Consider the following 15124-nt stretch of genomic DNA (forward strand, 5'->3'; position numbering starts at 1 on the left):
TGCTTTCTAAGGCCCACTTGACTTCACATTCCAGGATGTCTGGCTCTAGGTGAGTGATCACACCGTCGTCATTGTCTGGGTCATGAAGATCTTTTTTGTACAGTTCTTCTGTGCATTCCTGCGACCTCTTCTTAATATCTTCTGCTTCTGTTAGGTCCCTACTATTTCTGTCCTTTATTGAGCCCATCTTTGCATGAAATGTTCCCTTGGTATCTCTAATTTTCTTGAAGAGATCTCTAGTCTTTCCCATTCTGTTATTTTCCTCTATTTCTTTGCATTGATCGCTGAGGAAGGCTTTCTTATCTCTCCTTGCTATTCTTTGGAACTCTACATTCAAATGTGTATATAAAGGGCTTGGAAAATATTATGGATTAGGTGAGAAGCAGATTCAGGCTAACATAAGCAAAATGCATTTTTAAACTCCAAATCAAAACTTTTGGTCTAACAAAGAATTTTGGAGCCTTTCTGGGTATAACAAAGAGTCTGAACAATTAGTTTAGATAGAAATAGATTAGAATATATGCTACCCTTTCAAAATTAATATAGACAAGAGGACAATATGCAATCACAGCTGTTTTATAAATCCAGAACAGTAGGCTTCTATTTCATGTGCCTATTCTACCACTTAGAGTATTTGAAAAGATTTGAAATAAATATGTTTCAAATGGTTTAATGTCTCATATTTATATCTGTGCATTTCAGATATTAATTTAAGCAAGTGAAGGTAAATATTATTAAATGGTAATTTTATATAGATGCATTAAAATAATAATTTTTAAAAGATGTTTTCTATCCTTGTTGGTTTTTTCAAGGATATGTTTTGTGGGTCATTGCTACGGTTTTGATTATATTGCCAGCAGATGGCACCAAATTTTCATTCTTCCAACAGTTATCACAGTTTTGTCACATATTCTTTAGTACCTTCTATTAGCCATTTATTATTTTAGTGTTAATGCCAATAAGGAATAAATATGGCTATATGTTATATATTCTGAGGTCTTACTGTTCAAAATTGTGTTTTAATTGCTTTACTGGGACAACTACTGGTAACATGATAAGGAATAAAGAAATCAAGCATTAACAAATATTTCAGTATTTCTGTTTTTCCATAGAGGCTGTTACTGCTCTAGTCCAACCCTTATTGCTTCTAAACTGAACTATGATAACAGCTTCCTAGTGATTCCCCACATTTATACTCTGATATTCTAGTACATTCTATGTTCCGATGCCCTATTAATCTTGAAGAATATTCATATCATTTGACTTCTGTTCTCAAAACACTTGGAAAAGATTTCTTAACCTCTTATGCAGAGTTCTTCTCCTATGACCCAAAATGCATCTCTAAAATTCCCTTTTTTTCCCCTGAAGATGCTATTGCATCTTGAACAAGTTTCCTGAACAAGATTTCCCTTTTCTACTGCCAAGGCTTTTTTTTCTCCACTTAAAAAAAGTGAGGTAAAATACACATTACATAAAATTTACCATCTTAGCCATCCTTAAATGTAGTCAGTGGTATTAAGTACAAACACGTTGTTGTGCAGCCATCACGTCCTCCTTCTCCAGAACTCTTTTCATCAAGCAAAACTCAAACTCTATACCCATTAAACAGGCACGCCTCTTGTGCAGCACATACGCTAAAACTGGAACAAGACAGAGAAGATTAGCATTGCCCCCTGTCCATGGATGGCATGAAAATCCCTGAAGCATTCCATATTTTTGGAAATGAAAGGGGGGACTTTATAACCAATACCACAGAAATACGAGGGATCATAAGAACAATTATATGCAACAAATTGTACAACTTGGAAGAAACGGATGAAGTCCTAGAATTAGGTAGAAAGATAGGATTCTCGGTGCCTTCTTCCTATAATCATCTTACTTCCAAGACGTTGTTCTATCATTCAGAATACTTTTTAATGCCATTTTTCTTTCAGGCATGGGTTTAGCAAACAGGAGATATGGGTCTTTGTCCCAGAATATCTATAAGATGTGATATACATTATGAAGTGAAAGTCATTCAGTCGTGTCCGACTCTTTGCGGCACTATGGACTGTAGTCTGACAGGCTTCTCTGTCCATTGAATTCTCCTGGCAAGAACACTGGAGTGGGTAGCCATTCACTTCTTCAGGGGATCTTCCCAACCCAGCTCCCCTGCATTGCAGGTGCATTCTTTACCAGCTGTGTGACCAGGGAAGCCTAAGATGAGCATATACATAAATATATTAATTATAGATATGATAAATGCTATGAAAAAAATGCATAGCCCAGAATCTCATCATAGAATAGTTTTCTACAACCAAATTGCCACAAACATGTACTTCCTCTGAAGTTTCTGTGTTAATCTTTCCCTTCTATCTATGCTATTTAGAATTTATTTTTGTGTTTACATATATATTCAAGAAACTATCATTCTGAATTTTATTAAAAGCTAAGCTTTATGTTTTTTTTCCTCTTCCAATGAATATATAACAGATTTGGTCACACCCCAGTGCAACAAAGACTCAGCTGTCTGGCCAAGGATAACTCCATCTACATTGTGGCAAATATCGGGGACAAGAAGTCATGCAACGCCAGCGACCCTCAGTGTCCCCCTGACGGTCGTTACCAATACAATACTGATGTGGTGTTTGATTCTAAGGGAAAACTGGTGGCACGCTACCATAAGGTAGAATTTATTTGCAAATAATTCAATTACTGAATGCTTAACAAAATAAAGTGAACAAGAAGGGAAACAATCATTATTGCTGATAATAAGCTCATTTTAAAAACAGTATAAACAAAGCACAGAAAGTAATGATTATTTGTGATAAGATCCTAGAAAAAGGATATTTCCTGTACATTTAGGAACACAGGAGTGTGTCATTAGAAGTGTGTGGGAGTCAGTAGGAGTGACCTGACTTGAAATAAAATGTTGCCTTTTGGACTTATCCTTTTTTTTTTTTTAATGATGGATGGTCATTTTCCTTTAAAAAAAAAAAAAACATTTATTCATTCATTTTTGACTGCACTGGGTCTTTGTTGCTGCATGTGGGTTTTTTTCTAGTTATGGTGAGTGGAGGTTACTCCTTGTTGCAGTGTGCAGGCTTCTCACTGCAGTGGCTTCTGTTGCAGAGCACGGGCTTTAGAGCACTGGCTCCGTGGCTGTGGTGCATAGACTTGATTGCCCTGTGGCATGTGGAATCTTCCTGGACCAGGGACTGAACCAACAGAGAAGCCCTACATTTTGTACTTTTCATGACATGACCTGGCAAAGGGTAAAGCTAGAATGAAAAACTTACCAGTCTTGTTTTCAAAGAGAAAAGGAGCAAAGTTCTTTATCTGCAGAAAATTGTTAAGTGCACTTGGCAAATAGAAGCTATCTATCATTTCTCTTTTATGTCTTATATAATAATATTCAAGAAGGTGTTAATAGATAAGGATTTCCTTATACATATCTATCAAATGTGGAACCTGAGCCAAAGTTTCCTATCAGCATAGTCATCTCTAATTCTCTAACGTTCTTTCCCTGTGGAGACAGTGGTCATAGATGAGGTTGGCACAGTTTAATAAATGTGAGCTTGAACTTTTTTAGATGCCATGACATCTGGGCCAACTTCTTTAAAGAGATTTCCCCCCATCATCTTCTGTTTATCGCAGCAAAATCTTTTCTTGAATGAAGATCAATTCAATGCACCCAAGGAACCTGAGGTCGTGACTTTCAACACCACCTTTGGAAAGTTTGGCATTTTCACGTGCTTTGATATTCTCTTCCACGATCCTGCTGTGACTCTGGTGAGAGATTCCCGTGTGGACACCATACTCTTCCCAACAGCTTGGATGAATGTTTTGCCACATTTGTCAGCTATTGAATTCCACTCAGCCTGGGCTATGGGCATGAGAGTCAACTTCCTAGCATCCAATCTACATTACCCCTTGAAGAAAATGACAGGTAATGTGTAGTCTTTAAGATTTTGATGTAATCAAAAAGGAAAAAAATATGTTTTCTAGCTAACATGTACTCCTTAACAAAATTCCTCCAACTGTTAATGTTTGCATATATAGCTGGTGACATGCTGTACAATCAATCTCAACCCAAATTGTTTCATAAACTGGTTTAGTTTTATTTAACTTGAATATACACTCTTTTTCTTTTTTTCAAAATTCACCACTTCTTACATGAAATTTTCTTCTTGGACTCTTTGTGTCATACTTTACTGGATTTCACCTCATCTGTCTGACTTTATCAGTATATTTTACTGAAATTAATGAAAGATACAGCTTAGAAGAAGTAAAATGTTCATATGAGTTTAGAATACAACACCCATGCAACTCCTTTTTGTTTTACTGTTTTAAATGTCATTTCCAGGGAGTGGAATCTATGCACCTGATTCTCCACGAGCATTTCATTATGATATGAAGACAGAGGAAGGAAAACTCCTCCTCGCACAATTGGACTCCCACCCACACCCCACACCGGTGGTGAATTGGACTTCCTATGCCAGTGGTGTAGAAGCCCACTCAGTGGGAAACCAGGAATTTACAGGCATCATCTTTTTTGATGAATTCACCTTCTTGGAGCTCAAAGAAATTGGAGGAAATTACACAGTTTGTCAGAGAGATCTCTGCTGTCATCTAAGTTACAAGATGTCTGAGAAAAGATCAGATGAAGTTTATGCCCTGGGGGCATTTGATGGACTACATACTGTTGAAGGGAGCTATTATTTACAGGTAATGATTGCTTTGGTGGCAGAGGAATTACTGGATAAAACACAGGACACCCAGTTAAATGTGAATTTCAAAAACAATGGATTACTTTTATTATGAGTATGTCCTGCTTTGGTATTTATGTGTATACTAAAAAAAATGGCTGTTTACTTGAAATTTCCTTTTAGTTGGGTATCCTAAATTTTTATTTGCTAAAACTTTTGATCTTAAATGTCAGTCCAATGCTTGCTCATTTTGGCAAACATTTCTTGAATGCCAAACACATACCAGATATATATTCAGCACTAATGAGATGAAGATGAGTAAGTATGGACCCTCCTCTTGAGGAATTTAGTAGCTGAGAAAGACAGATGGCCATAGTTTCAGTATAGGTTGGCATGTGATTGAACAAAGAAGTCACATTTTGCTGTAATAATACTAAAGAGCTACATTTAGTCTAATTTGGAGATCCAGGAAAGTTTCTGAAGACATGATGCTTGAGTTTGTGCTATTTTATCCAGGTGAAAAAAAGTGGGAGGGAATTCAAGATAAGGTGAAGAGCCTGAGCAAGGGGGTGGATGTGTCAAAAAGCAGGGTGTACAGAAATGAGCAAACAGTTGAGTCACTAAAGTGTTAGCATAAGAAGCAAGGATGGATGGAAGATGAGCATAGAGCCAGGATCACACCCTGCAGGACCTTACCTGTCATTCCTAAGATGTGGACTTTGTTCTATCAGTGATGGTTTCTGCCAGAAGGTGTTCAGCAAGGGAATGATGCTGTCACAACTGTTTATGAGTACATCGTTTTGGTTGCACTGTGGATCATGAAACGTAGGGCAAAATGACTAGTGGTATTATTAAAATAGTCCTACTAGGGCTTCAACCAAGATTATGTTCATATGAATAAAATCAGGATATGGAGTCAAGAAATATTTAGAAAACCAATCTTAGTAGCTGATTTGAGATGGAACAGGAAAACAGAATGAAGGGTCTAGAATGTACCAGCTTTTTGGCAAGATGGATAAATGGGATGCTTTGATGGATCAGGATTCGAGAGGAGGAGCAGATTGGATGGTAGTGGGAGAGATGGTAAATTCAGCTTTGGATGTGTGGGCTTTTCATTACTTTGGGGACATTCAGTTGTATCCAATAGGCTATTGAATGTAATATGACACTTAAGGGAGATATTAGATTTAGAAATACAGTTTTGAGAATCAGCAGGAAAAAAGTTGTAATAAACCCACAAGAAAGAGTGAATTGCAAAAATCGACTAATGGTAAAGAATAGTGAGCTAAAGGTGAAATCTTTTGAAGCTCCTGTGTTTGGGCAGGAAATAAACAGAAGAATAGGAACCTGCAATTATGACTGAGAAATAAAGGAACATTTAAAGAGAACTCTTATCAAAGGTAAAGTAAGTAGAGACTCTCAGAAGGAGGAAACTGAAGTGTATTTGTGCAATAGGTTTACCATTATTGCATGAATAATATATAATTTTGTTGGAATCTCCTGGGCTCAGAATGATAGAGTGAAAGACAGATTACAGTGGGTTGAAAAGTGAGAAGTAAGTGAGGATATTGAAAGGATGAGTGAATCAATCAATGCACTTCAAAAAGTGTATCTGATTCAGGAAGAAAGGAAACAAGATAGGAGCTAGCCAGAGAACTCATGATAATGCTGTTTCTGTTTTTCCAATAGATGAAAGAAACTTGATTATCTTTATAGGCCTAAGAGAAAGAGCAACAAAAAAGGAAAGGATGAAAATGTGGGAGGAATCAATATTCCTTCTCAGAGCTCTGAGGTGCTAGAAGAAAGGGGGAAAAAATGCTATCAAGAACACAGGTAGAAAAAGTCCAATGATTGGAAACTAGTTTAAAAAATTATGTTGTAGAAAAGCATCTATTGCCACATGAATATTATATATTACATGGCATATTGACATATATTGCATTATATTTGTGGTACATATGTGTGGTATTTTATTGCCATACTGCTTTTTAAAATAAAAAAATTGGGATATATTATTTTTTATTATTTATGATCTATTTTAGGTTTAAAGAAATGATTATAAAACAAGACAGCATTCTTTCGACTCTTCCTCTCTTTTCCCTCCTTCCCTCTCAGTCTTATCTGCCTCTCTGCCTGCCCCAGAGTCTTGACTCCACTTGAGGAGATCAGCCATAGGTCTCTTCTTAGTGTTGGGAGGTTGCTTAGTGCTCCAAGTAAAACCAAGAAGCTCTCTGTTATTATTGCTGAACAGTGATCCTTCAGCTAAGCCACTGGTGCCAGACAGGCTTTTAAATTTAAAATTCTAAATTTAGAAAATTTCTTCACGTGTATGATGACCTTTTTTTTTCTTTCTTTTTAACTGAAACTGTTTGAAAACTCTGAGCATGTGGTTGATACTTGCCAACTTTAAGCTTCATGGGGGGACAGTCTAGCTGGGCTTTTTACTAGAAGAATCCCTGAAGCAAGTGTCTTTAGAGACTTCCTTTGGGGATGATTCAGTTTCCCATATTTCAAAATTCTTCTAATTCCTTTACTGGATAAGTTTGCTTAATTTAGCAAATAAAAATACAGGGTGCCCCAGGAAATTCAAAATTCAGATAAACACAGATTAAAAAAAAAATGCCCAGGTAACAGTTGGGACATATTTATACTAAAAACTGGTTTTGGTATTTTTAGTTTACCTAAACTTCAGATTTAACTGGGACTCCTGTCCTGTAATTTATTAGGAAACCCTATTCCTGAAGGAAAAAATGCCTTTTTAACAGAATGTAGAGAGTCAGCAGCTGACTCATTGTAAAAGTCCCTGAAGCTGGGAAAGATTGAGGGCAAAAGGAGAAGAAGGTGTCAGAGGATGAGATGGCTAGATGGCATCATCAGTGCAATGGACCTGAACTTGGGCAAACTTCAGAAGATGGGGAGGGACAGAGAGATCTGGCATGGTGCAGCCCATGGGGTCACAAAGAGTTGGAAATGACTGGGTGACTGAACAACAAGAGAATCAAGTTGGGGAAATGCAGGGTAGAAGGGCATGGTATCACTATTCAGCATGACTCATTCAAAAAATCCCCTTACTAAGTCTTTCAGAGTCTCCATCTAAACATTGTCTGCTTTACCCTCTCTGGTAATAAAGGTTCCATCTTTTATGGAACTGGGGAAGGGTCGTTGCTCATCCATGTCTGGAGACTCAGCATTGAGGCACCCTTAACAACTTCCTACCAGTTTTCCTTTCATTAAACACCCCAACATACTCTCAGTTACTGAGATACCTAGTACTCCCGGGGATGGAATCTTTTGAGTATTCTGCAGTGTGAAAGCAAAAATGAAAGTCACTCAGTCATGTCCAGCTCTTTGTAACCTCATAGGTTGTACCACCAGGCTCCATGGAATTATCCAGGCAAGAATACTGGAGTGGGTAACTATTCCCTTCTCCAAGACATCTTCCTGACCCAGGGATCCAACTGCACCGCAGGCAGACTCTTTACCATCTGAGCCACGAGGAAGCCTATTCTGCAATGTAGACAGGTTGATTCTAGGCTTTCCCCACGCTAATTCAGGAGACTCCATTTTGATACCTGGATTGGGAAGATCCCCTGGAGAAGGGTATGGCAACCCACTCCAGTATTCTTGCCTGGGAAATCCCATTCACAGAAGAGACTGGCAGGCTACAGTCCATGGGGTTGCAGAAGAGTTGGACACAACTTAGCAACAAACCTTCCAAATATTCCTTTGTATATATGTACCACATATTTTTATCCAGTAGTCTATTTATAGGTATGTGAGTTGCTTCCTCAGTTACCATTTTTGTGTCAACACCCAAACTTCTAAACTTTTGCTATAGTCTGTCTTCCTCCTGTTCTCCTAATCTTGTGGGTCCAGATCTTCCACAATAATAATGTTTGTTTTAGTAGGATTGCAAGGGAAAAAAATAGAAGCATGTATTCATGTACCTTTACGTGAAAGTTATTTGTATCTCATCTTGACACACTTGCTAGAAAACACTTGCTCTCCAACTTCAAATATGGAAGGAGGAAGACCAGTTAAGGGACATTGCTTTAGTCAGGCCATAAACGAAGGTAGCTTGGAGTAAAATTTTGAAGATGCAGTATAGATGGAGATAAGTGAAGAAGGTTCTTCCTTTTGGGGGTTTTGCATCCACATGGTGAGATGATTCATACACTTAGATTTACACACAGATAGCTTTGTAATACAGTGTAGTATAGTATAACTAAGTCAGATAACAAAAGCACTTTCAGCCCTTGCTCAGGTGTAGGGTATGTGACTGCCAGTTCATGAATTGTCTCTAGATTAACTCTAGGGTTCTCTACAACTTTAAAGTTCCTTATTTATTAGAAATAGGTGATAAGATAGAAATTAAACTAGTGTTTAAACTTGTTAAAAATAATTGAACACTCTTGATTTCTAAAAGCATGGCTAACTTGAAAACAGTAAGGTATAATTGTTCATGGCTATAGACCAAGGACCTATGATTTCTTTATGTGGTTTAATCTTTTTACAGTGAATTGCAGAAATAGATGTAAGAGATGAAAGTTTGATCCCTGGGTTAGGAAGATCCCCTGGAGGAGGGCACAGCAATCCACTCCAGTATTCTTGCCTGGAAAATCCCATGGACAGAGGACCCTGGTGGGCTTATGGTCCACAGGGTCACAAAGAGTCAGACACAACTGAAGTGACTTGCCATGTACACAGAAAGCATTAGGGCTTGAAGTCCTTTTTTCTTTTTTGCTAATTGCAGTAATATTCAGCAACGAAGCAGATTAGTCTAATGAGGAAACAATATAACAAAAGGACACAGACATTTTTTTCTTGATCAAGAGAGTGTTTCAATTGGCTTTCCTAAGACTTAACTGTTTTTAAACTTACTGTTCTCTTATTCTGTTCCTAGATTTGTACTCTGCTGAAGTGTAAAACAACAGACTTACACACTTGTGGTGACTCAGTTGAGACTGCTTCCACCAGGTTTGAAATGTTCGCCCTCAGTGGCACGTTCGGAACCCAGTATGTCTTCCCTGAGGTGTTGCTGAGTGAAATTCAGCTTGCACCTGGAGAATTTCAGGTACAAACCTTAGCTTAATATTGATAAATCATTTTATGTAAGAAGTAGCATCTTTTGAATAGAAAACCTGCCCAAGTGCTTCCAAATATCATGAAAATCTTAATTTAGAGAGAGTAAAATTGGACTTAGGGCTCATCAAGGACATGGAGCATGTGGAATCTCTTGTCTAAAAGTCCTTTAGAGCAGCAGTCCCCAAACTTTTTGGTACCAGGGACTGGTTTCATGGAAGGCAACTTTTCCATGGACCATTGGGGTAGTAGGGGGGATGGTTTTGGGATGCTACTGAACAACAACAAAAAAGCACATGACACTGTGCACTTTATTTCTATTATTATTATATCATTTCCACCTCAGATCATCAGCCATTAGATCCTGGAGGTTGGGGACCCCTATTTTAGAGAATAACTAGTGTAAAGAAATATATTTTACTGTGGGGACTTCAGGGAGTGGGCTGGACTGTTTAAGGTCTATCAAGTAGAAAGAAGACTAGAGAAGAGTTGCAGGACCAGTCCTACCAGAGGAAGCCTCCTTGTTTAGGGGAGGGATGGCCTAGAACAGTTGAAAAGAATTCTTTTCATGGTGTGTTCGAAGGCCCTGGGTGACCATCCAGAAAAGGAAAGAAAGAAAAGCTGAAGAATTGGATAGTGGCTGAACTGGCAAGAAGCAACCCTTTTAAAAAGAATACTCCAGAAGTAATTTCTTCTTGCACAAGTGTTCTGTTCAGCCACATTCTCCCACTGACTGTACCTGCAGGTGCCACTCTTCCTCCCCTTTCTTGGTCCAAACAGTTACTGTGGGGAGTTGAGGACAGTGGGCAGATAGGGAGGCTGTGATGAGTATGAGGGATGACAGAAGCTCAGCTCAAAGCCCCTTAGTCAAGCTCTCCTGAGCCTTTGGAGGAGTCTTTCTTGCTTGAGCGAACAAGAGTTCTCTCATACATTCTCAAATCCATTGTTTTGTGTTTATTAACTCATGGGATGCCTTCTCAGATGAGTAAATTGTAAGATGTAGAATACAGACATTTCAGTAAGTACCAATTCTATAGCTCCAATTTTTCTCTGTACCTTTCCAAGTATTTCAGATGCAGTAGAATATGGCCATTATTTTCATTGTTTCTTCATCCAGTTGTACTGAATTTTAAGAGTGTGTTGTGAGGTTGTACAACTGAAAGTTATTCTCAGTCAGCTTCCCTGTGTTTTAATTAGGTATCGAGTGATGGACGCTTGTTCAGCCTGAAGCCAACATCTGGACCTGTTTTGACAGTGACTCTCTTCGGAAGGTTATATGAGAAGGATAGTGCACCAAATACTTTATCAGACCTCACGACACAAGCGCTAAGGGTAATGTTCATAGTTATAATACTTATTGTGTACTCATTATATTGGTAGAATATTTAAACTTTCTATTTTTATTTTGGATAATTTTAAAAATAACAAAAATGAAAAGAAGAATGTGTCTGGGATTTTGCTAATAGTGCTCATGATCATTCATATCAATGAATTGCTAATACATTTTTTTCTCTTGTTTAGAAACACACACACACACACACACCAGACAATATAAAGTAGATAAAGTGATAAAATTTTGAAAAAGAACAACAGTTATACCCATCTGTTAGGTTTTTTTTTTTTTTTTTTTTTAGTGAGTATTAAATAAGTTACTACAGTTAAAGTGCTTAGACAACTTCCCAGCTCATGGTAAGTATTGTATATATGTTAACTTTTACAATGTTATGGGACTGTCACAGGAAAACCAATTGTGATGTATTTATTGCTAAACTCCTATCATCCCTGATTGGTTAAAGTGCATATGTTTTCTAATAGTTCAGCCACTCTGTATATTTTGATTAGAAAGTCAAGAAACTCAAAAGCCAATTGGGTGTGGCTTGAATAGCTAGCACTAATGTATCCCAGAGAGCAGCTGAGCTTACATCTAGAAACCTACTCGAGAGCCTGAAGATTTTTTATATGCTTTTCAGTGGTGATTGACTGCCTATTTAGAGCTTTGCCTGTCTTGTCAACCTGTAAGCAAATTAATAGGGTGACTATAAAGTAGATGTTTATCAAATCTGGCTTCATAATGGCCTGTGAGCTAAGAAAGGTTTTCAGGTTTATGAAGATTTGAAAAAGAAAATTAAAAGAAGACTAATATTTTGTGACACATGAAAATCATTTGAAATTCAGATTTCTGTCTCCATACCTAAAGTGTTATTGAAGAAAGCCATGTTCATTAGTTCAGTACTGTTGATGGTGTTTTTCATGATGCAGTGTGGAACTGAGTATTTGTGATGGAGACTGTATAGACTACACGGCCAAAGAAGCTGAAAATATTTACTACCTTTACAGAGAAACATTGCCATCTCCTGCTCTAAAGTATTAAAGAACAATGCATCTTAGTATTGAAAACCAATAAGGGCAAATTATCCTTGAGTCTTTCTTATTCTTCCACCCAAAGAGAAATAAAATATTTTCATTTGCTTTCTGTTACATTAACATCACAAAAAGATTACCTTGATTAACTTATGACCAAATATGTCTAATAGGCTAATATCCCAAACAAGTGAATATAATTTTATAAACATGATTAATATTCAATCATTCTAAGATACCACATCATAGTCTTTTGTTGCATTTGGTATTTACTGACATTTCTGAAAGAAATAACATTTTTTATTTTATTTTTTAATTAAACAATTTTAATGAAAGTATAATTCCTTTACAATGTTGCGTTAGTTTTTAGTTTCTAGTTATTAAATTTTCCTGGAGATCATTTAAGAATTGCTCGTATTAATATACTGTCTGATATTTTTTCCTGTGACAAATTTGCTACATTGTCTTTAAATGATTTTTTTTTTTTAGTTAAACATTGCAGCAGTGAATTTACTCTAAAAAAATGCCATTTACTACATTCATACCCAGCTCTGGTTATTTTCACTCTGGATTTCTTTAATGAATATAGATTTTTTAATGATAGTTTTGATGTGCTTTTTAACTGTAATTTTTATTTCTTCTGCTGAAAGTATTTGTGATGCTCACTTGATACCAACAGCTCAATCCAAAGACAGACGCGTGGAAAAGTAAATAAGGTCTAACGTGAAACAGTGCTGAATGGGAAGGCGGAAAGAAAAAAGCAGCAGAGGAAAACCATGAGGATTCTTCATAATTTAATAAAAATATGGCACTTTCCTTAAAAACTAAAAATGAAGCCTCTTATAATGGATGATAATGCAAAAGACGCGTGTTCATTCCTACATTTGCATGCACACACACAGATATACCCAATGACCATACACAGAGGCCCTAGCACTTATGAAGGGGCACCTAGCTGGACACAGGTACAGATTAAAATGTGAGTCGGTGTTGTTTGTGCTTCTAGAAAAGTGCTTATGGGAGAAAGGTTTGTTTGGGTATGGTGATCTCAAACAGGAAACACTATGTGTCTCTTCAAAAGCCAACAATCAAAAATGCTATCCTACAGGAAAATAAGCCTACTTGCACTTGGAGGTCTGAGTTCTTCTGCTCCACAGTCTCATGTTCCTTCAGCCTCCAGGCATGGCAGGAGCACTTGGCTGCTGTACTTCTCTTTCTAGTCATAGTTCAGAACTTGGTAAATTTCAATGGCCAGGGTTAAAGACTTTGTGAGCTTTCCTAACTATGGACTGTGGTTTTGGCTTAATCTTAGAAAACTTAGATTTCCTACAGTCAAATATTTCCTGGGCATGGATGCTGGAGAAAGCAAGGGCTCCTTGATCTGGTTCATACCCCGTGGGGACATGAATGGTGTTAGGGTCAATGGGACTCCATGTCTGGTGGTGTACTGACAACAGTTGACCTGGACTGATGGGATTCTTCATGCAGGTTTGAGATAGGATGCTGGGTGAATAGAACCCAGATGCCAGGACCAAGATCTGGGCCAGTTAAGCAGCTAGCTATAGCTCTGGAATGTGAAGACTATGATCATGAAGACACATTCTAACTGCCATAGAACACTGACTGGAGGAACCAATGGACTGTCACTCTCTTCATCCAACTCTTTCTCTGTTTCTTTATTCCTTACTAAATGCATCTTTGTGATGATGGGACAGCTGCTTCAATGGCTTATTTAATAGAGACTTAATGAAGCCAGTGGAGTTGGGAGAGAGTGATTAGTGTGGGCTTAAGGTAGGGACATTTTCTCCATCTCAATTCATATTTTTTCATAAAAAAATCCCCCAAACTGTCAAAATGTTGCCATAGTATTTTCTTTCTTCCTTTGCTAAAAGTATTCACTTTCAAGTTGGCAAAGAAGAACTGAAGGGGAAAAGTTCCTTAGATCTAGGAATATATCTGTATAAAAATTAAAAGAAATAAAAACATAAATAAAACAGAATTTCTAGATTCCAAGAGTAGTCAGTCCTTGGAGAGGATTCAAAATGCATGTGGTCTGCTCACTGTGATAAGGATATTCCCATGTTGTCTTGATCTCTGATCTCCCAAAAAATTCAAAGTTGCAAAAAGGGAAAAAATAAACAAATGCAAAATAAAAATGCCCCAGCAGGAATGCATGGCCCCTCACCCTTATTTTCTGGAGCCAGGGAATATCCCACCCCTCACACTCTCAAAGGGTAGTTACTATATTCCAGCCCATAACAGCTCTTTAGCATCCATTGCATTAGGACATCTATGTGTAGTAGAACCAACAAGAGCTGTGTTTATTTTTAAAATATTTCAACTGTATTTTATTATTGCTGAGGACTGAACAATAATGACAATAATAATGAAGATTTTCAAGCATGAACTGTTAAAAGATAAACTGAGGCATGTTAAACATTCTAAGAGTTAATTTGAGCAAAAATTAGTTTGAATAGGGCAGCACCAAACCAAAAATGGTTAGGAGAGGTCCTCTGACGGGAGTTAGGGACAAGACTTTTACAGGAAAGACGGAGATCCAAAGCAAGAAACTATTTAATTGGCAATAACTTAAGTAATTGGCTTATTTGGGAAAGTCTAGCGGGCTGTTTGTAATTGGCTGAGGCGGCCGAGAGGACCAACCCCACATCCAAGGAGTGGCAGCTGCGTGGGCACAGGAGGCCTGAGTGGAGATGCTCCACATCCAAGGTAAGGAACAGCAGCTGCACTTGACTGGAGAAGCCGTGAAGAGATACCCCATGTCCAAGGTAAGAGAAACTCAAGTAAGATGGTAGGTGTTGCTAGAGGGCATCAGAGGGCAAGCACACTGAAACCATAATCACAGAAAACTAGCCAATCTGATCACATGGACCACAGACTTGTCTAACAATGAAACTAAGCCATGTCATGTGGGGCCACCCAAGACGGGCGGGTCATGGTGGAGAGGTCTGACAGAATGTGGTCCACTGGAGAAG

General features: G+C 37.8%; 1 protein-coding gene across 1 annotated transcript in view; it reads left to right on the top strand.

Moving 5' to 3' along the window:
• The window catches only part of VNN1 (vanin 1), a 19489-nt gene extending 5350 nt beyond the window's left edge, over positions 1 to 14139 (top strand). The window contains exons 3-8 of the mRNA XM_010844288.1: positions 2473 to 2665; positions 3637 to 3928; positions 4346 to 4707; positions 9592 to 9762; positions 10968 to 11102; positions 12811 to 14139. Coding sequence (XP_010842590.1) covers positions 2473 to 2665; positions 3637 to 3928; positions 4346 to 4707; positions 9592 to 9762; positions 10968 to 11102; positions 12811 to 12846 — 1189 coding nt within the window. The 3' untranslated portion in view covers positions 12847 to 14139. The remainder of the gene's footprint in view (positions 1 to 2472; positions 2666 to 3636; positions 3929 to 4345; positions 4708 to 9591; positions 9763 to 10967; positions 11103 to 12810) is intronic.
• Positions 14140 to 15124: the final 985 nt, after the last annotated feature.

This window comes from Bison bison, unplaced genomic scaffold (assembly GCF_000754665.1).
Source record: "Bison bison bison isolate TAMUID 2011002044 unplaced genomic scaffold, Bison_UMD1.0 scf7180017864198, whole genome shotgun sequence".
NCBI classification, from domain to species: Eukaryota; Metazoa; Chordata; class Mammalia; order Artiodactyla; family Bovidae; genus Bison; species Bison bison.